We start from the raw sequence: 19,812 nt of genomic DNA, 5'->3' as shown, positions 1-19,812 counted from the left end.
ATAAATGCCCAGGCAGCCTAGGCATTAGAGGCAGACAGAGCCTCAGTGAGAATTCTAGCTGCACCACTGAATCGGTTGGAGTGCTGAGTCTGTTTCCTCATGTGTAAAATAGCAATATAAACTACCTCCTAGGTCACAGATTCTTCTGAGTATAGAATGTATGTAAAAGCCTTAAGCACTGTACATGACATACTAAGTTACCATGTTTATTCAGTAAACAGTAGCTACTGTATTCAAAAAGCACAATGCTAGGGGCACCTGGGTGGCTCATTCAGTTAAGTATCTTACTCTTAGTTTTGGCTCAGGTCATGATCTTACAGTTCATGAGATCGAGCCCCGCATCAGGTTCAGAGCTGACAGCTCAGAGGCTGCTTGGGATTCTCTCTCTCTCTCTCTCTCTCTCTGCCTCTTCCCCCTGCGTGCTCTCTCTCGCTCTCGCTCTCAAAATAAATAGATAAAAACCAAAAAAACGAAAGCACATGCTAAATATATTCCCCTGACATTGGTCGTTGTGGGTCTCTGGCAGCGCCAAGAGGAGGCAGAGGAGAGCGTCGAATGCCCCTGCGTCAGAAACTCATCAATTTCACGTCTGTGTTCTGAATGCTTCAATCCTCTGCTAACTGCATCTCCCCTCTGAAGATACTTCACTTCCAGTCACTGTCTGCCTTACCCCTGCTGCCACATTCCTGCCCCAGCAACCAGCCTGGAACCCATGTTTTGTCACTACCTGTGGTCTCTGGGTGACAGAGGGATGCTGTCAACACATCAGAAGCAGTAACACATTTGGATTAGTGGAGATGGGCCCAATTTGATAGATGAAGGAAAAGACTTGCAGAATAAACTTCGTCTTCTACTTCCAATGAAATGTGATCGTGCCATTGGGGTGCCTGGGTGGCTCAGTAGGTTGAGAGTCTGACTCTTGATCTTAGCTCAGGTCTTGATCTCAAGGTCGTGAGTTCAGGACCCATGTTGGGCTCCATGCTGGGCATGAGGCCTACTTTGAATAAATGAATGAATGAATGAATGATCTTGCCATTATTCAAGACATACTACTGTAGTAGGTTGCATAATGGCCACCCAAAGGCTTGGTCAAGTCCTAATCCCTGGAACTTGTAAATGTTATTTTATTTGGAAAAAGGGTCTAATTAAGTTAAGGAATTTGAGATGAGATCAGCCTTTTATTTCTAACTATGGGGAAACAGAACCCAAAGCTCTTCTGCTTAATCTGACTGAGGTGTCACTGCTATATCACATTAACCAGGAAGATATTCACAGAAGAAACCAAGGCCGTGAGGGTTGTTGACCTTGTTGGCTCGGGAGGAAAATCCCTGTAATTAAGGTAAGGTAAGGGGAATGGAGGGAGATCAGCTGGGACAAAGGTCTGTGGCAACCAGACCTCCCTCACATGTCTATACTTTCACCCTAATAGCAGAAATCAAAGACTTAAAAAGAACTCCCCCACCACCACCATTTCAGAATAGGTATTATAAATTCTTTACTGGGAAAGGAGTCCAGTAAAGATGGATGATATGCCTGCGGTTAACATTCTGGTTGGCAGGCAGACAGTGCTGCTGGAATGTGAGGGAGAAAAGTTTACATCACAGGCAGCCCTTTGCTGTGCAAAATGAGGCTCTGGAGTCGGCATTTTATACTTTAATATCTTTTGCTGGATTCTTATACTTGACGACATTTGTAAATGCTTCTTCAAACAAATCAAGTTAATCCACTAACTTTTGCAGAGAATTTGGTTAATTTCCAGTGAATTGTTTTCTGGAGAACAAGGCCTGCGTTCTGTTCTTAGAGGCCCCGTTCTCAGATGAGGCTCTTTTTGCACATGCTGCCCAGTGCTGTGCCGGCCTGGCCACGACACAAACTGTGGTGCCATGGGCCACTCAACCACCACTGAAATGGACTCCAAATAAAAGATGAGAGGGGCGCCTGGTTGGCTCAGTCAGTTAAGCATCTGACTTCAGCTCAGGTCATGATCTCACAGTTCATGGGTTCGAGCCCCACATGGGGCTCTGTGCTGACAGCTCAGAGCCTGGAGCCTGCTTCAGATTCTGTGTCTCCCTCTCTCTCTGCCCCTCCCTCCCTGGCTTGCACTCTGCCCTCTCTCTCTCAAAAAAAAAAAAGAAAGAAAGAAAGAAAGAAAGAAAGAAAGAAAGAAAAAGAAAAAAGTAAATAAATAAACATTAAAAAATTTTTTTAATTAAAAAAAAAAAAAAGATGAGACCTGTCCTTGGATCAAGCCATGTGTGATATATTGTCATATAATATTGATTGACATTCCTCAAAAAACTTTAAAGGAAATATTGTTTGACTCAGTTCTCCTATTTTTAAATTGGGAAAAGTTATTATTTAATCTAAAAACTATACTTTGGTTTCTGCAGTTTTCCCCAATTTATTAGAAGTGTGTTCAATCAATTGCATGTTGCTGCATTTCACCCTGCGGTCCATCCCACCTGGGCGTCCCCTGTGCCCAGCACCCCATCCTCATCGCCGGCCACTCTGGGCTGTATCAGGAACCAGGTAGTGCAGCTGGGTGGTGAGCCCAGCCCAGACGACATTCAGGCCACTGGCTCTATGCAGCACTGGCCCAAGGCGACTGTCCAGATGCCCCTGCCTGCCTTGCACAGGGAGCCATGTCTCTCACAGAGCCACCCATGACTGCCCCCTCTGGGCCCATATTATTGAAAACAAGTGGCCTTGTTACCAGGCTGGGTTGGACAGGCCTCCTGAGTCAGTCACTTTCAGCAGTGCTCCATGTCGGCTGCGGGTCACAAAATCCCCGTCTCAGGAGCTGGCCTCCAGCCCATTCCTGTAACCCGCAGCCAGCTGGTCATCTGTGGGCAATTCCACATCGTGTAGGCACTTTCTCCACCCAAACCATCACAACCACGGTCACACATGTACACACACGCACACATACGTCCCAATACCACACACACACACACACACACACACACACACAGCTCAGCTCGTCCGGGAGGATGGACTGAGAGAGGATAAGGTGTTCACTCTCCATTTAGTCCTGGAAGTGGCCAGAAGAGTGTAATCTGTAAAGAAAGCATCGTTAACTTTCTAATTGATTGAGGTTCCATGGAGTTACAAAGATGAATTGGTCCATGAGCCTCTACCCTAGGAGTTACAGTCTGGAAAACAAAAGTGAGCAGTTCGAGAGTTGCAGGAACTAGTAGACTGAGCCGATCCCGTGCACTGAGAGGCAACTTACTCTCTCTTCTGATCCTCCGTGGCCCTCATCCTGGGTATTTAATCGCTTGCCAGGTGCTCTTGGTTCTACCGCCACGAGATCTCCATAGCAACCTCCTCCTCCCATTGCTGCCTCCGCTCCCCTACAACCATGACGCCACTAGGCCCTCGGGTGCCAAGAGCGGCTCTGCTCACCACACCCCGTGCCAGGCGCCCAGGCCGGGCCCCTAATGGGAAGCCTGTCCTCTGCAACCCTGACCTTCACCGTCGTTGGCCTCCTGCCTCACCGAAAATCAAGGCTCTCTGGTCTGACTTATCTCAACTTCCTGACCTCTCACCTAACTCAGAAGGTCTGCACATCCCCACCATCTCCTTACCTGCAGTTGTGGAGGAAGAAGCTTACCCCTAGTCCCTGAGAAGTGGCTTGCAGGAACCAGCCAAGACTGGACGGCACGCCTGGGGGGTAAGCAGCAGCAGCAGCAGCAGCAGTGGAGACGTGGAAGGGCCACAGCCAGGGGCGGCCACTGGGAGGTGACCTGTGGGAGTAGGTGGGCCGCTCCGTCCACCGAAAAGCAGCAGCGAGGCTCTGGGCGCCAGCCTGGCCGCATCCGTACGCACAGACGCTCACAGGGCATGCCGGCACAGGGGCTGTGGCCGTTTCTCCAAAAGTGAATAACTTCATTTGCACAAAACCCACATGAATTTTTGCCATAGCTGAAAATACTGTCAAGTGAGGTGACCTCACCTGCCAGCCGCCCCCACCCAGCCCCCGTATCCCAGCTGAGGCCCCCCTGGCCTGTGGCCATCACCAAGAACCGCTCCTGGATATGAGTCTATCTCCTCTGTCCCTCCAGCCTTAGTGAAGCCCCCTTACAGACAAGATGTGGCTGAGCCCCTGACGGTGCCTCCAGAGGATCCTGTGGTCCTGTGTGGGTGCTCACGAGTGAGCAGAGGGGGCTCGTGTTTGGACACACAGGAGAAAGTGGGGCCAGTTTCCATAGACAGCAGCCGTGTCTCTTGCAGTCCCATGAGCCCCGATGCTGACTTGGATCCTGCCTTTGGATTCTGCGACCTCTCTGTGCCCCGTATCACCCTCCCTTCCCCACTTTTCACTGGACTTAGTCTGGAGAGGCTAAGTGATAAGCACTGATGAAACTTTGGATTGTAGCACTAACCACTCTCCTGGACCAGGAACCTCTGACTACTGGCAGGAAGCACTTAACACCGTGACTCCCCAGAGCAGCTGTTGCCATGGGCATGTACATGGTAGAGCGATGATCCAAATGAATCAGCACAGCAGTTCTGACCAGAAGGTAAGGATTTAAGAGGCCTCCCTCTGGGGTGCCTGGGTGGCTCAGTCAGTTAAGCATCCAACTTCAGATCAGGTCATGATTTCATGGTTCATGAGTTGGCTTGTGCTGTCTCTCTCTCTCCCTCCCCCACCCCCCACCAAATCAAAAATAAAGAAAGATTAAAAAATTAAAAAAAAAAAGATGCCTCCCTCTTATTCCACGACTTGCAGAGACCATCCCTGTGTAGTCTCAGGGCACTTGGTTTAAAGGTGACAGAGAACTATGGAATCATGTATCCATTTCCAATAACAACTAAAAACTAGCTCGAGTATCACCCTCATTCAGTTTGGGATCCAGGTCCCCAGTCACAATGCTCACATCCATAGAGCCGTAGCAGAGAGATGTCCAGATGGCCCATCTGTCCCTCCCCATAGCTTCAGCCTGCTCCCTCTCTACGTGTCCAGGCTTCCCGAGTGTTTAGAGGCATCTCTTGGGTCCTGCACTGGGATGTTGGACAGGAGGGGCCGGGCGCTGGGAAGAGGCTGGTGAGGGTTCCTGAGCACAAGGCTGGAGCAGAGGTCCCTTGCTCCCGGCCTGGCCTTGGGACAAGCACAGCGCCTTGCCCTCAGGACCCAGCTCTTACAGGCCAGCTACCCTCCCCACAGGGTGTCACTCAGCGAAGGCAGCATCCAGCCAGATGGGTTAAAGCTCTGTTTTACCCCCTACATCCAGGGTGTAGATGGCCCTGAAGCCTAGAGATGGGACAGTTTCCGGGCCAGGTGTCCTGTAGGGCTGGGGCTGCAGGAACATGGTCGAATCTCTCCCAAAGGAAACACCAACTGCAGGAGAGATATTGTCCCCAAAGCCATGCTTGGAGTGTGGTTGTGCAAGCTGGTAACCGGCTCCAGCAGCTACTTCGAGAGCCAAGGTGCTTCCCAATCCTCCGCAGGTCTCTGAGGGAAGGCAGCTCTCCTAAACTAAGCTCAGGAACAGAGCTTTTCACAGAAAGCCAGGAGGTACCACCCCTCCCCAGGACGGCGGAGGCAGTACTGAATAGTGGCTGCTGACCTTGGAGTCTGATGCCAGGGGAAAAAAAGAAGGCTGAGGGTTCTGTTTCACCTGTTCTGCCTCCACCAGACCCTGCCCTCTCAGGCTGAAGGATTGGTGTGGTCTCCTGCTGATTGTCACTGGTTGGCTGGTTGTCGCTGTAGCCACTGAGAACGTGTTAGATTCCTCGGTCCTTGTTTCTGTAGGGGAAGACGAGCCTGAATTCAGCAGATGGGGTCTGGACAAGGTTTGCAATTGGAGAAATGTAGCTGCAGTGATCTTGTGTGGGGCCTGATGTCTTTGCTGCTTCTACACCTAAACATGTAAGTAGGAAGCGGTGGGTCATATGCTCGCAATTTTCCAGTCCCTTAAGTGTTAGAGGGGATTCTCCCATTCAGGGACTGCCGTAGGTAGACGTAGGTAGACGTAGGTAGACGACGACAGTGGGACATGCAGATTGCCAAGCGAAGGAGAAAGGGAAATCCCAGCTTTACTCAAAAAACGGGGCCAGTGTTCCCAGGGAAGCCATTTCTCAGGGTGACAGTGCCACCTGTGGGACACAGCCATCGGGCGCACCTGCTCCCGAAGAACTCCAGACTCTGGAGGCTTTGTAACTCTCCAGCCTCATACCCCCATTTTGGGGTGAATCAAGTCAAAGCTGATGATTAACAAGATGGGAGTAGCCTAAAATGTCTCCCTAGTAAGACAGAGATGGTATATTTAAGAGTCCGAGAGGTTTTACATGAAGAAATGGCACCACTGCTTTGGAAGCAAACACCTGAAAAAAAGACATGGGTCAGTGGGAACTTCAGGTCTCAGAGTTCCCCTAAATGCCTGGGTTTGGTTCACTGATGGCCCAGCCTAGATGAAACCTGATGGGGTCCACTGGGTGGCTGACGCTGCCCAGCTTCAGGGCCGGCGACGCAAAACTGAAAGCCGATGTCACGGCTCTGCTCAGCAGGGAGAACTCAAAGCTGTTCTCATCATTAATCTGGCCAGCATTCCACTGAGCTTTTACTGACTTGGGCTGTTAGTCAATGGCCTGGCTGCTTGGTTTGCCACTTGAAGATGACAGAGACAATTAAAGGCATGCCCTTTGGGGCAATGCACTTTGGAAACACACCTTGGCTCTGACAGCTGAGTCACTCATGTGCGTGCCCAAGGTTGGGACCTGGTCTCAAAGGCTGGCACTTTTAAGATGTTGATCAAGGGGCATCTGCATGGCTGTCAGTTGAGCATCTGATTCTTGGTTTCGGCTCAGGTCATGATCCCAGGGTCGTGGGATTGAGCCCTGCATCTGGCTCCGTGCTGAGTGTGGAGCTTGCTTGGGATTCTCTCTCTCTCCCTCTTCCCCTCTCCCCTTCTTGTGTACTCTCTCTCTTAAAAAAAAAATAAAATAAAGAATACAAAAAGAAAGAAAGAAAGAAAAAGAAAGAAAGAAAGAAAGATATATAAAATGCTGATCAAGCCTACACTGCCTAGAAGCTCCCTCCCACTCCTCCTAAATCGACTCCACCAAACTTTCAACACTTTTTAGGGGCTTTCTTGATGCCAGTGTCCCTGGTCCATTCTGATGGAACTTAGACCACATCGTTATGGCCCTTGAAACTAAGATGTGTCATGTTTTAGGCTTTGTAGACCATCTACAGTCTGACATCTGGTGCACCTTTTGTCCCCAGATCTAACCAACAATGGGCCAACAGTCAAGGTGTTGGATGGACATTCCACACTCCCTACCATCCACAGCATCTGAGTGCCAAGGGCTGGAATGGCCTCCTCCAAATTATCCCTACCTCCCTCACCTCCTCCCGATCCACAGACCCTAGTAAGGTGTCATGGTCGCTAAACGTGGCTGCCCCCTGAAAGTGTTCATCTCCTCTTGGTTGGCCACCATCTCTTGGGTAATGGTCAGGATGAAAGGGAGCTTTGTAGACTTGTTTTAAAAATTAAAGATTCTGCCCTGACCATTCCTGAGTATGACAGTTCTTCCCCCGGCCTCCCATGGCTACCCCAGGCCATCCTGGTTGATAGACCCTTTGGATACAGCCCAGCCAAAAGGGAGCCTAGGGAATTCCAACTTAATTCTGGTTCAGCCACCAGGATTCTCTTCATGGACTGACATAATTCTAGATCACAAAGACAATGACCATTCAATTGAGGGCATTGCTCTCCAGTTCCCCCACAGTGGCCCACATGTGCTGTGGCAGGCTGAACAATAGTCCCCAAAGACAGCCAGGTCCTAATGCTTGGAACCTGTGAATGTTACTTTACAGGGAAAAAGAGATTTTGAAGATCTGATTAAGTTAAGGATCTTCAGCAGAGAGATTATCATGGCTTTAGGATTAAGTTAAGGATCTTCAGATGGGGAGATTATCCTGGGTTATCCCAGCGGGCACTACGTGTAATCCCAGGTGTCTTTATAAGAGGGAAGCAGGGAGGGATTTGACTACAGAAGGCAATGTGGCAGTGGGAACACAGAGACAAAGAAGGATTTAAGATGCTGTTAAAACCCTGGACTTGAAGATGAGGAAGGTGATAAACCAGAACACATTTCCTGGTACCACTGGTCATGGGCACTGGAGTGGGCTCTGCAGGGTCAAGACAGTAGTCTCCACCTGCTTTCTGAGAGCTTACACTTTGGGTGTGATACAGAGAGCCAGCCAGGCAAATTGTGGGGCAGCAAGAGGGGTAGATGCAGTGTACACACCTTGCTTGAGTGGAGGAGTGGGGACAGGCTTGGAAACGGCTAGGTTTGCCAGAGGTGAGTTTTGAAAGGCTGTTGGGAAGGGTTAGAAAATGCCGGGAACGGGGGGCACCTGGTTGCCTCATTCCGAAGAGCGCAGGACTCTTGATCTCAGGGTCTTGTGAGTTCGAGCCCCATGTTGGGTGTAGAGATTACTTAAAACACATAAAACTTTTAAAAAATGCTGGGAATGTTCCTAGCATGGTAGGTAATATGGTATGCGGAAGGAGAAAAGATTGGACATACAGATGAAGCCACTCGCCAACAGGCTCCACCTCAAATTATTCATTCACTGGAAAAACTAGGTGCCTGTGTCAGGCACTATGTTGGTCACAGAGGTTACAGTGAGGAATGAGACAGAGGTCCTTATGTGGGAATGTGTGGGCGAGTGAAGGGAACTGACGTGAGAGCCAATGTGGCTGAAGCACGGGGCCCAAGTGGCAAAGTAGAGGACAGTGCCGTCTGGAAGGCAGGGACCGGATCATGCAGGGCCTTGCATGCAGTGGTTAGGGGCTTGGATTTTACTCTGAGGGCAGTAACATGATTTTTCATTCATTCTGCAACAGCCTTAGGAACTAGGACGTTTTATCCCAATTTTACTGACGAGGAAGGTCAGGTTGGAAGGGGATAGGGTTAGGTAATTTGTTCAAAACTCAGCCGCAGCCGCACGGGAGAGGCCAGACCAGGGTCATTGAAAGTCCCGTGGGCTCGGGTTTTTCCGGCCCTGAGGGCCGCCAGTCCCGCCCCGTCCGTCGAGGCCCTGCGCCCACTGAGCATGCGCCGCTGGCCTACGGAAGCCGGGAGGGAGGGGGCGGGGCCGAGGCGGGCGGGCGCGGGGAAAATGGCGGCGGCGGCGAACGGGACTGGAGGGAGCAGCGGGATGGAGGTGGATGCAGCAGGTAACGGGCCTCGCGGGGGCGGCCTCTGGTGACGCCCCTCGGGGAGCGACAAGCCCCCCCCCCCCCCCGCCGTACTCCATGGAGGACTCAGGGGGCGGGACGGCGATACCGCTCCCTGGGCTGCTAACCTGCGGGAGGGATGTATGGCTCCGGCTCTGCCGTCTCCCGCTCCCAGCTCTGAGGCAGAACGTGCGGCCCGGACTCTCATTTGCTCTCCTTTTCCTCCACCCTCAGTAGTCCCCAGCGTGATGGCCTCCGGCGTGACGGGGAGCGTCTCAGTCGCTCTTCATCCCCTCGTCATTCTCAACATTTCAGACCATTGGATTCGTATGCGCTCCCAGGAGGGGCGGCCTATGCAGGGTGCGTCTTGGACGTAATTCTCCAACCTCCTTTCCTTGGTCACCTGCCCCCAAATAGGGGTCTTTGCCCCTTCCTTTGCTGGGGCCGGTTCCCCCTCCCCCAAGTCACCGTGTCCCCAGCATCTGGTTTACACTGACCTCGACCCTTGGGCTGTAATGATTAGGGACGGATTCCTAACCCTCACCTCTTACGTGTCGTTCCCTCCCCCAGTGATTGGGGCTCTGATCGGGAAACAGGAGGGCCGAAATATCGAGGTGATGAACTCCTTTGAGCTGCTGTCCCACACCGTGGAAGAGAAGATTATCATTGACAAGGAGTATTACTACACCAAGGAGGAGCAGTGTGAGAGGGGAATAGACCTGGGGGAGAGCAGTGGGAGTAAGAAACGCAGGCGAGTGGGGAAGATAGAATGCGTTGGGAAGAAGTGGGGGGGGGGGGGGGGGGGAGTAAGGAGAGTAGCTGAAAAGATCTCAGAAGAAGAACACATTTAGGTATTCCCCCAAAGTAAAGGATGAGAGAAGATAGAAGGGGTTAATTATTGTGAATTGTCTTGTGAATTGAGCCAGGATTTGAGCAGGGAGGGGAGATACCAGGAGCTTCCAATTAGAAGGGTGGTTTAAAGAAATACACCGTGCCCTGGCTCTTCCCAGTCAAACAGGTGTTCAAGGAGCTGGAGTTTCTGGGTTGGTACACCACCGGGGGGCCGCCTGACCCCTCTGACATCCACGTCCATAAGCAGGTAACATGCTCACGCGCGCGTGCTGGGGCAGAGCATGAGGGTGAGGGGAAGAAAGATGGGCCTTCAACACGTGTGTCCACTGCCCCCTCTTCCAGGTGTGCGAGATAATCGAGAGCCCTCTCTTTCTTAAGTTGAACCCTATGACCAAACACACAGACGTGAGTAATACTGATCCCGAGCTCCCTGTGTCGTGCTTGTCGATCACCGTGCCTATTTTTTTTATCCTCCTCCCCTGTTCTCTGTACATCTGTTGGGTTAAGTCTTCACTTGGGGTGAACTCTCCCGCTTACCAGCTGTGTGACTTTGGGTCAGTCTTTTAACCGCAGCTGTTTTTTTGCCTCACGTGGAAGATGAGGATAATCCCTACATCAGTGGGTCCTCGGGAAGGTTAGATGAGAACATCTGTGGAAGAGCTCGGCCTGGCTTTTGGCATATAGTGGAAGCTCGGGTGTGCTTGATGTCGATAAGAGCTGTTCTCCGTTGCTTCCTTACAGCTTCCCGTCAGTGTTTTTGAGTCCGTCATCGATATAATCAATGGAGAGGTAATGCCCGATCCTTTAACCCTCAGACATTGCTCCTGGCCTTTTTCTGCTTCTCACTGTCCCCTGGCACTCCACAGGCCACAATGCTGTTTGCTGAGCTGACCTACACTCTGGCCACAGAGGAAGCTGAACGCATCGGTGTAGACCACGTAGCCCGAATGACAGCCACAGGCAGCGGGGAGAACTCCACTGGTAATGAAGGCTGGAGGAGCTCCTTCAGCAGTTGGGGTGGAAACTGTTGTCACGTGCTTTTTCAACCTTGGCCTCTCCCCGTCTCCCTGCAGTGGCTGAACACCTGATAGCGCAACACAGTGCCATCAAGATGCTGCACAGCCGGGTCAAGCTCATCTTGGAATACGTCAAGGCCTCTGAAGCAGGTAGGACAGGTGAACCGCTTTTCCTCTCCCTCTTGGGGAAGTGACCGCATCCACATTAATGCAGTCTTTCTGTGCCTTTAGGGGAGGTCCCCTTTAATCATGAGATCCTGCGGGAGGCCTATGCTCTGTGTCACTGCCTTCCAGTGCTCAGCACAGACAAGTTCAAGACAGACTTCTACGACGTGAGTGTAAAACCGCGGGTGGGTGGGGAGGTGGGGCTGATGGATGGAACTTCTGCACGTGGGAAGTGAACTCAGCCGTTCCCTGGGCAACCGGTTTTCTGTTCCTCCCAGCAATGTAACGACGTGGGGCTCATGGCCTACCTTGGCACCATCACCAAAACGTGCAACACCATGAACCAGTTTGTGAACAAGTTCAACGTCCTCTATGATCGACAAGGCATCGGCAGGCGGATGCGGGGGCTCTTCTTCTGAGGGTGCTTGAAGGGACGATGCACAGGTTGGACAGTGGTCCCACAGGGGAGGGGTGTTACACTCCCTTTAGAGAAACCTCTGTCAATAATAAAAGGGGAGCAGCCCCTCAGCACCCCATCCGATGGCTCTGTCCTCTCTGTTGGGCCCCACGCTGGTTTCTCAACTTGGATCTTAAAAGGAGGCCCTTAGTTCCAGCCTTGCTTGGGCAGGACATCCTGCGGGGATTGGGAGCTCACTGCCACTTGAGGTGACCCCTCGTCCAGTCAGGTGGAGCACATCTATACTGAGCCAAAGGCTGCCTGCTCCCACTTCAGCCATCTGTGTTCTCTTTAAGGTTCCTCTGGGACAGCGGTGCATATAGACCAACCTCTAAACTTGACCAATGACTGCTCCCCAAAGCTAAGTGAATTTAAGTCTTTTCCACAAAGGAGCACGGGTATTGAGCAGGTTTCTAGGAGGGACAACCTGAAAGCTTTGACCCATGGACACAGTTTACTGCTGAGGGAGGGGTTTCTCACTGCTGTTTACTGAATGCCGATCACACAGATGTCTACACACCTGACCTGCAGTACCTCAACCCTAAGAGGCAGAGGTTCCAGTGCACATACTTCACACACTTTCTCAACCTTGGCACGTCCCTGTCTATAACCCCCAGAATCTAGTCTGGGAAGCAGCAAGGAACATCAGCGTGGGCAGGCGTAGTGGGTGCTTTGCACAGTAAATTCACAGAGTGAACAAGATAGAATCTAGAAAACTCACGATACCTTGTAGGAACAGAATACAGCAACCTACACATGCTTTATTAGCAAAAAGAATAAAACAAGTGCAGCTCAGGAGAAGAGACCAGGTCCCTCCTCTCCCTGCAAAGGCATCATCAGACCGTTCCAGGACGGGGCGGGTCGGCACACGGGACGCAGAGTGGACCCCAGGGTCTCAAGCTGGTTGGAATCAAACAAAAGTGATCCGTGTCCGGGCAGTATTGACCTGCCAGACGTTTAACTCCTCATACTCATCTAGAGCCGCCTGGAACTGGGCAGGTGTGAAGCCACGGGAGATGCAGCGCTGCTCCGCTTCTGAAAACCGGACACTTCGGCCCTCTGAGACCAACTCCCGGACCGTGGCAAATATCACATCTGCCGGTCTCTGGGTCCTGAAGGGAACAGCATGGCCGTGTAAGGTCAGAGTACAAACAACAGGCGGCACGTCGGGAACACAGGCCAGTGGTACAACTCCAGAGCCAACGTCACGTGACGTACGTGTGGATGCAGAAGCCGTAAGGATGAGACGGTCAAGGTGACTCCTGATTTCGTTGTTTAAATTAAACCACTCACCTCGCCGTTTGCCCCTTGTCACCCAGAAGCGAGTCCTTGGACATCTCCATTAGCCGTATGGCTTCGTTCACATCTTCCTTCTCTACCATGTCCACCATCCGCAGCCGTGCCTGCGGGAAAGGGGGGGAGAGATGGAAACGGGAGGGGATGGAACTCGGTCAGGGGACCCCCTCGCTCTAGCTTTCAGCAGGCAGCCCACAGGGCGCGAGCAGAGGCCCCCCCCCCCCGCCCCCCCCAGCGTCCGCAGCACGGGGCCGGCACTGTCAGACCGAGACAAGTGCAATGCGCGGGCAGCGTCCAGCAATTGCCCAAGTCTCCGCCTCTCAACGCTGGCCAGTCCCGGGTTCAGCTGTCCTGTGCGGGAGACCAGACCCCGCTGAGCGCCCCCGGGCTCCCCACCACGACAGTGCTCTGTGACAGTGCTGACAGAGCACGGGGAGCTCGGCCAAGAAGGCAATGGCAGAGAGGTCGCGTCCCCGGGGCTCGGGAAGTGCTAGCTCAGCAGTAGGTCGGGTAATCACACTACCTGCACGAACAGCACTTTGGAGCCCCCAGGACTAAGGTCCAAGGTGTACGGACAGAAGTGCGGGTTTCTAGCAAGGATCCAGGACACGGGCAGTGAAGTGAACCCTGCCGGCCCTGCAGGGGGGGCCGAAGAGCGGGGAGAAGGCCTTTCCCTCCAGGGACGCCGTGCGTGCCCTGCTGGAGCAGCAAGTACCCACAGTGCGGTAGCACGCAGGACCGCTATCTGCACTGTCAGCACTTTAGCACCAGCAGGGCCTGAGTGGGAGGGAGGCGGCCGCGGGAGGAGCATGCTGCACCGGGTGCCCGGGCAGTCCGAGCGGACCACCCGCTGGCGGAGTGGGACCGCGCACTCACCAGAGCAGTGGACAGCCGCAGGATCGCCAGAAGCGTCCGGGCGGAGGTGTAGGTGGCGTCCTTGCTGGCCCAAGCTTCCCGCCTCATCTCCACGTATGCGGCTGTGATGTAGTCCGCCAGAGACTCTGGCACCGTGGGCTGCTTCTCCCGGCACATGGCTATGTAGCGCCTACGGGAGAGAAGGTTCGCGGGAGAGGAGTGTTTGGCATTTAAGAAAATACTCTGGGGTGGGGAGCAGTTTTAGGCAGGAAGAACAAATTAACTTGAATGTCACGGATGGGTTTCTGTAAATGGCACGTTCCAAGTTACTCCTAATTTTCTGGAAAAAGGATCTTTATACCAGTAAGACTGATCCACCTATAAAAGATGGTAAAGTCCTTCCCCTGAACCTAAGATGTGACTAAAGGGAGCAGAAATACATTTCATTTACTTCAAGAGAAAAAAAGTGAAAGTGAAGGAGGTTGGGGGATCACCAGGCGATCCACCCTGCGGAGAAAATGGCAACATCAAGTCCACGGAGCAGCATCCAGCTCTGGTCTGAACCTGCCTCAACCCTGAGACGGGCAGGTGGTGGGTGTGAAAGGTTCTGATGCTGGTTCTTCTTGTGAAGCCAGACCTGGGGTGCCCGGACCCCCTGTTCACAGACCCCACAGAGCAGAGCGAGTGGCAGTGAAAAATGACCCAGAATGGAAAGCTCTCCAGGAGACACAGATCAGCCCAAGATGCTGCCACACATGGCTATGGGTCAAGCACACTGGCCTTTCCGCAGCTCTCCTACCTCATCAGCTTCATGTCCAGAGGTTCAAATTGGGCTGGCGGCTGGCGGCTGTGCTGGTGCACATACGTGATGTGCTGGGCCAACCTGGGAAGAGTGGAGGCAGCTAGAAACGTTCCTCTTGGGGCTACACATCCCACACCCTGTCTCGTGACCTGTGTGCCTTAGCTTCGCCATCTTCACAGCGCACGAGGGAGGCTCTCCCAGGAAATCACCAGTGTTTCAGTCCCACCCCTCCATTTCCCTAAATAACTGTGGACTAGTTCCTGCAGTAAGAGAGGAAGGCTCTGGAGTTTCCACAAGCAGGGAATCGGAGGGGGTTTCTGATGTCTTCTCTCTCCCTTCAGATCGTTAGGGCATACGTGTCCTCGAATGTTGGATTCACTCACCGTAGGTCATTGTCTCGGTCAGGCCGGTCCTGGATCAGCCAGAGAAGGTCGAATCGGGAGAGCAGTGCAGCAGGAAGCTGTATGTTCTGCTCCAGGCTGCGGCGAGGGTTGTAGCGCCCATAGGCAGGATTGGCGGCAGCCAGGATGGAACAGCGGGCATTGAGCGTGGTGAGAATGCCGGCTTTGGCAATGGAGATGGTCTGCTGCTCCATGACCTCGTGGATGGCCGTGCGGTCGGCCTCAGCCATTTTGTCAAACTCGTCGATACAGCACACCCCCTGGTCAGCCAGCACGAGGGCCCCCCCCCTCCAAGGTCAGCTCTCCAGTCACGGAGTCCCTCAGCACAGCCGCCGTGAGCCCCACTCCTGAGGAGCCCCGGCCCGTTGTGTACTGGCCTAAATGGCAGGAACAGGAAAAAAACAGACCCACTGAAGCAGAGGAAAAGAACAACGAAAGAAGCAACAGGGCAGAAATGAGGCCTGCGCCGGGACCAGACCTTCCCGAGGCGGCTGAAGATCCGTGCAGCACCAGCTCCACAACCCCCCCCCCCGCCCCCCGCAACCAAGGAGAAGCAGTGTGGTGGTCCCCCCTCCACCCCAGCTGGTACGGGTACTTCTCCTAGGGCCCAATACTCACTGCGGGGCGCCAGGCGATCGATGTAAGACAGAAGCTGAGACTTGGCCACACCTGGGTCCCCCATCAGGCAGATGTTGATGTTGCCTGGCAGGGAGGAAAGCCCCGGGTGAGGCTTGAGTGCAAGCTGCCCAACGACAGAGACCCGTACCTTTGAAATCTGCCCCGACACCCAGCATCCCTTCCCCTCCTCCCTCCCTGTGCCCAGGAGACCAAGCTACAGACTCTTACTCTGTGACACGGAGGTCACAGATCTGATCTGTGTCATGGGACAGCGGCTGACATCCTTCCTCCCTCCTGGCTGCCCCCCTTGTTTCCCCGCTTACCCCTGATCTTCATGCCCCGAGGAGACTGGTCCACCCCTCCCACCAGCAGGAGCAGCAGGGCCTTCTTCACATCTTCATGCCCATAGATCTCCGGGGCGATGGAGGCGGCCAGCTTCTCATAGAAATCTTCCTCTGCACAGAAGTTTATACAGAACATTGGGAGCGGGATGGGGGTGCTGGGAAGGAACCTCTGTTCCCAGGCTTCGTCAGACCCCTCACCTGCAATTCGCCTCAGCTCCTCCCTGCTCAGCTCTCCAGCCGCAGACTCGTCGTCCTCACTCTTGCTCATCTTCACGACCCGATGAGCTTCCACGTAAGTTTCTGAGAGGAGACCCTTGGGGAGGAGAATGCCAGGGTACGGATGAAGGCCCTTGAACTTGCCTGTTCACGTGACTCCCTCAGGAGTTCCTGACAAAACCCTGTGCTACTTTGCTGTTGACTGTTCTCTCTGCGGAGCAGTGAGGAGGGAGGGAACGAGAAGGAAAGAAAAAGTTTCCTCCTCCTTTCAAACCCCTCACTTACCTGCACCACCTGTCGGAACCCAGAGCGCAGGATCGGCAAGAAGATGCCAGTGACACTGACGTGGTCCCCAGGCTGGGCGATCCTCGTGTTCTCTCCTTCTACCAGCACTGTGATGCTACGGGGAATGTTCCCCACAGGCACTTGGTCACTCTACAAGGGAGAAGGCGCACAGGCGGGAGAAAGGGACACGAAGTCGATGAGGACCTCACCTTCCCTGCCCAGGCCTCCCACCTCCTGATTCTCAGCCTCAGATGCGCCAACAGGAAAAGAGAGCCAGAGATCGTTTTTACCCCTTCTTTACTCCACCAGTAAGTTCCAGTTAAACCTCCCTCCTGCTCTAAGGAACTTCTCGGTTTCAGCCTCTTTTGTTTTTCTTGCTTTCTTTCACTCTGTACGTGACTGCAGAATTCGAGTGGACACCCAGTCTCCACCTTCCCTGGGCCCTGGGCCACATACCCCAAACTCACATGTTCCTGCATCTTTATCTCCTGGAATTTGATGAATTTGGAGCCACGTGTCTGCAGATATAGCCGTCCTCCTGAGCGGTTGGTCTGGCACTCCTGGCTGGGACACATGATCAGGGGCATGAAAGTAGGGGACTGGATCTGGGATAGGAGAAAGGAAACACCAAAGGAAACCAGTCACATGAATCACACTTCCTCTTCGTGGCACGTACCACAAACTGCTCAGAGTGCCTTGACCTATCCCAAGTCAGTAACCATAGGCACCAAGAACACAAAATGGATGGAAAGACCACTGGGTACCAAAAAGAGAATGAAAGGTGAATATGCAGTCGTGTCTCACAACCGGTGCGATGACAGGTTAACACCGATAGACAAAATGAGTTCTTAGGGAAACTGCTAACAATACATGTGTTCCTATTCTTTTCTCCACACATACCGGCTGGTAGGTCTCTGCCCCACACTGGTCACAAGTATAAGTGGCCACCACCATTCTAGGTTTGACTTCGGAGACACGAGTGACGATTCCACGCACAGTTACCAATTTCCCCACAGAGTCAGCCCGTACTTCCCGTATCACGCGAGGCTTGTTACTGCTTGGCCCTTGAAAGTACAGCTCACTAGGAGAAGAAAACAGTAGTTATTCAAGTCCCAGAGAACAAATTCCCACACCCTTCCCCACTGAGACCACTCACAATCTGCGCATGAGCTCAGGAGGGTACTGGTTCTGCGGGCTTCGGGCTGCCCCAGGGTCCCGGCTCCGCTGCTCCATCATCAGCCGATGTTCAATGTAAACATCCAGGACGTCTTTATTAGTCACCTAAAGACAGAAAACGACGAATGGCAGAACGAGGAAAAGGAAAGATCGTAAAGGGCACCAAGCAGAAATTAACTGCCCTATTTCTGCCAGCTCAAAAAACACCAGTATCTGAGAAGCTTCCCAAAAGCAACCCGTTTCTCGCTTTGCATTTTCCTGCAACCACTCACCTCTCTCTCCTTGTACTGAGGAAGCAGCTCTTGCACAGCATCAGCAAAGAGCCTTGCGTAGCGCCTGGCATTCTCACAAATGGAGTCCACCAACTCAGGGTCGTCCTCTGCTACATCATCTAGGTCTATGTACATTGCCACTTGTTCCCGATGAGCCAGTCGAACCTGGGGCAAGGAAGAGACAACAGAGCCGTGTTTCCCATGCCCAGCAGTGCCCACCACCCACAGGAGAGAGGAACAAAGCAACACTTACTTCTTAGCCTCCAAACTTCTAAAACATCTTAATCATCGTGCACGTAGACTTAAATTCACTTACCAGACGTTAGATAGAATGCTAAATGCGTCACTCACTTCTATGCTTGCTGAAACAAACCAGGCCCCCTCTTAACAGCTCCTCGAGCCACCACCCAATTCCTCCACTTCATCTTAGACTCACCAGTTGGTTCCCGTACTTGAATTGCTTCTTGCCAAATTCATCATCCTGGTAAAACTCTTGCAGGAACTTTTTAACCTTTTCTGTAAGGAAAATGTAAAATCATGATAATCTGTCTCAGATACTTTACCCAAGCTCCCTTGATGTGGATCTAAAGAACTCACTCTCTTTACAAAATATATGAATTTGTCAGTTTACCTAAAAATCTAAGTAAGTCTACTTAGTTCTCCCGGAGTAGGGCAGAACTCCTTTTAACAAGTCTGTTTTTACCTAGGGAAGAAGGGGCCCCTGGCAGTTAAGAACATTACCCAAAAACCTCCCCCCAGGGGAATTCCAGTTTCTGCCTTAAAAAAATCTCAGTACCCTTTTCCAAAAGCTTCCCACACACTCAGATCTCAAGGTTCCCCACTTCTCTTCCTTGCGCACGATTCTCCCTTTCCTTTCGGCCTCCTAAATATCTCCACCAAGCCCGTCTCCACCCCACCCCCTCTCCCGCCACTGCTTCCGCTCTTAGTAAACAAAGAAGCACATGGGCCCAGATGCAGCCGCCTCACAGCCCGGGATTCTTCCGCCAAGGCGGGATCCCGCCCGGCAATTGGCCTGCCTGTCCCGGGCCACTCCGTCCCACCCCACCACCTCCTCTCTTGGCCTCCCGCTAAACCCCCCCGATTCCAGGCACGCCCCCACCCTGAGCAGCTCTCTCCAAGGCCGCCGCGCGGAAGGACACTGTTTACACACGACACTCCCTCCAGCAACGTCGCGCAACTTCCGCCCGCCTTCACTTCCGCTTGGAGGTTGGCCTGAAATGGCCAATAGCGGCGCTCAGTGGCCCGGGCCTGCCCGCCCTCGGGGCTTCGGCGCGTCTCTCGAGAACGCGGGCACTCCGAATGCCTAAGGGCGCAGACGGAAGCGGACCCGGGTGTCCGTCCCTGCGGCGAAAGGCCCCTGCACAGGGTCTCCTGAGGTCCCGGTCTCTCCTGGGCGCGACTCTCCCCCTATGGAGCCCCGAGTCGGGCTGTCTGTCGCCCCCGGCCCCACGACCCCCACTCCTTCCCCAGACACGATAACCGGCTCTTCTCCGAACTAGGAGGCTCGCGCGCCTCCCAGGCACCTTCTGCCTTGGCCCCGCCGCCTCCCGAACCTGCCTTTGGCCTCGCGCGCCGAGCCCAGCCCCCCAGGACTCCAGCCCACACAAACAGGTGTTGGCCGGGAGGCTTTCCGCGTAGGACGCTCCCCCCAGACTGGCATACCCTCACCTTTCTCGAGCACATAGTCCTTAACTGCCATCGCCCGTGCGGCAGCAGTTGGCAGGTTCAAAGATCTCACTCCCGGGACAGCAGAAAACGTACGCGCGGCGGGCTGCTGCGGACCAACCGAAATTGGCGCGAAACGTCGCCCCTCACGTGACCGGCGCCGCCGCGTGCGGGCCTATC

The 19,812-nt window shown here is 53.3% G+C and overlaps 2 protein-coding genes across 2 annotated transcripts; one reads left to right on the top strand and one right to left on the bottom strand.

The window, feature by feature from the left end:
- Window positions 1-9,067: 9,067 nt before the first annotated feature.
- On the top strand, window positions 9,068-11,759 carry COPS6 (COP9 signalosome subunit 6). Its single transcript, XM_049638893.1, has 10 exons — window positions 9,068-9,191; window positions 9,426-9,551; window positions 9,762-9,893; window positions 10,202-10,290; window positions 10,386-10,448; window positions 10,785-10,832; window positions 10,910-11,024; window positions 11,117-11,209; window positions 11,291-11,391; window positions 11,503-11,759. The coding sequence occupies exons 1-10, from the start codon at window positions 9,068-9,070 to the stop codon at window positions 11,641-11,643; spliced, it is 1,032 nt and encodes a 343-aa protein (XP_049494850.1). The 3' UTR covers window positions 11,644-11,759.
- Window positions 11,760-12,422: 663 nt separating this feature from the next.
- On the bottom strand, window positions 12,423-19,785 carry MCM7 (minichromosome maintenance complex component 7). The gene is given in 16 exon segments (XM_049638887.1): window positions 12,423-12,793; window positions 12,975-13,084; window positions 13,854-14,022; window positions 14,632-14,715; window positions 15,018-15,322; window positions 15,324-15,412; window positions 15,654-15,737; window positions 15,977-16,108; window positions 16,196-16,310; window positions 16,499-16,648; window positions 16,966-17,103; window positions 17,399-17,579; window positions 17,655-17,779; window positions 17,947-18,111; window positions 18,383-18,462; window positions 19,636-19,785. Coding segments are annotated over 16 exon segments (2,160 nt in total). The 5' UTR covers window positions 19,667-19,785; the 3' UTR covers window positions 12,423-12,591.
- Between the last annotated feature and the right edge of the window lie 27 nt (window positions 19,786-19,812).

The sequence above is a fragment of the Panthera uncia genome, chromosome E3 (genome assembly GCF_023721935.1).
Source record: "Panthera uncia isolate 11264 chromosome E3, Puncia_PCG_1.0, whole genome shotgun sequence".
Lineage (NCBI taxonomy): Eukaryota > Metazoa > Chordata > Mammalia > Carnivora > Felidae > Panthera > Panthera uncia.
Note: the sequence above shows the minus strand (reverse complement) of the source record. Positions and strands in the feature narration are given on the sequence as shown.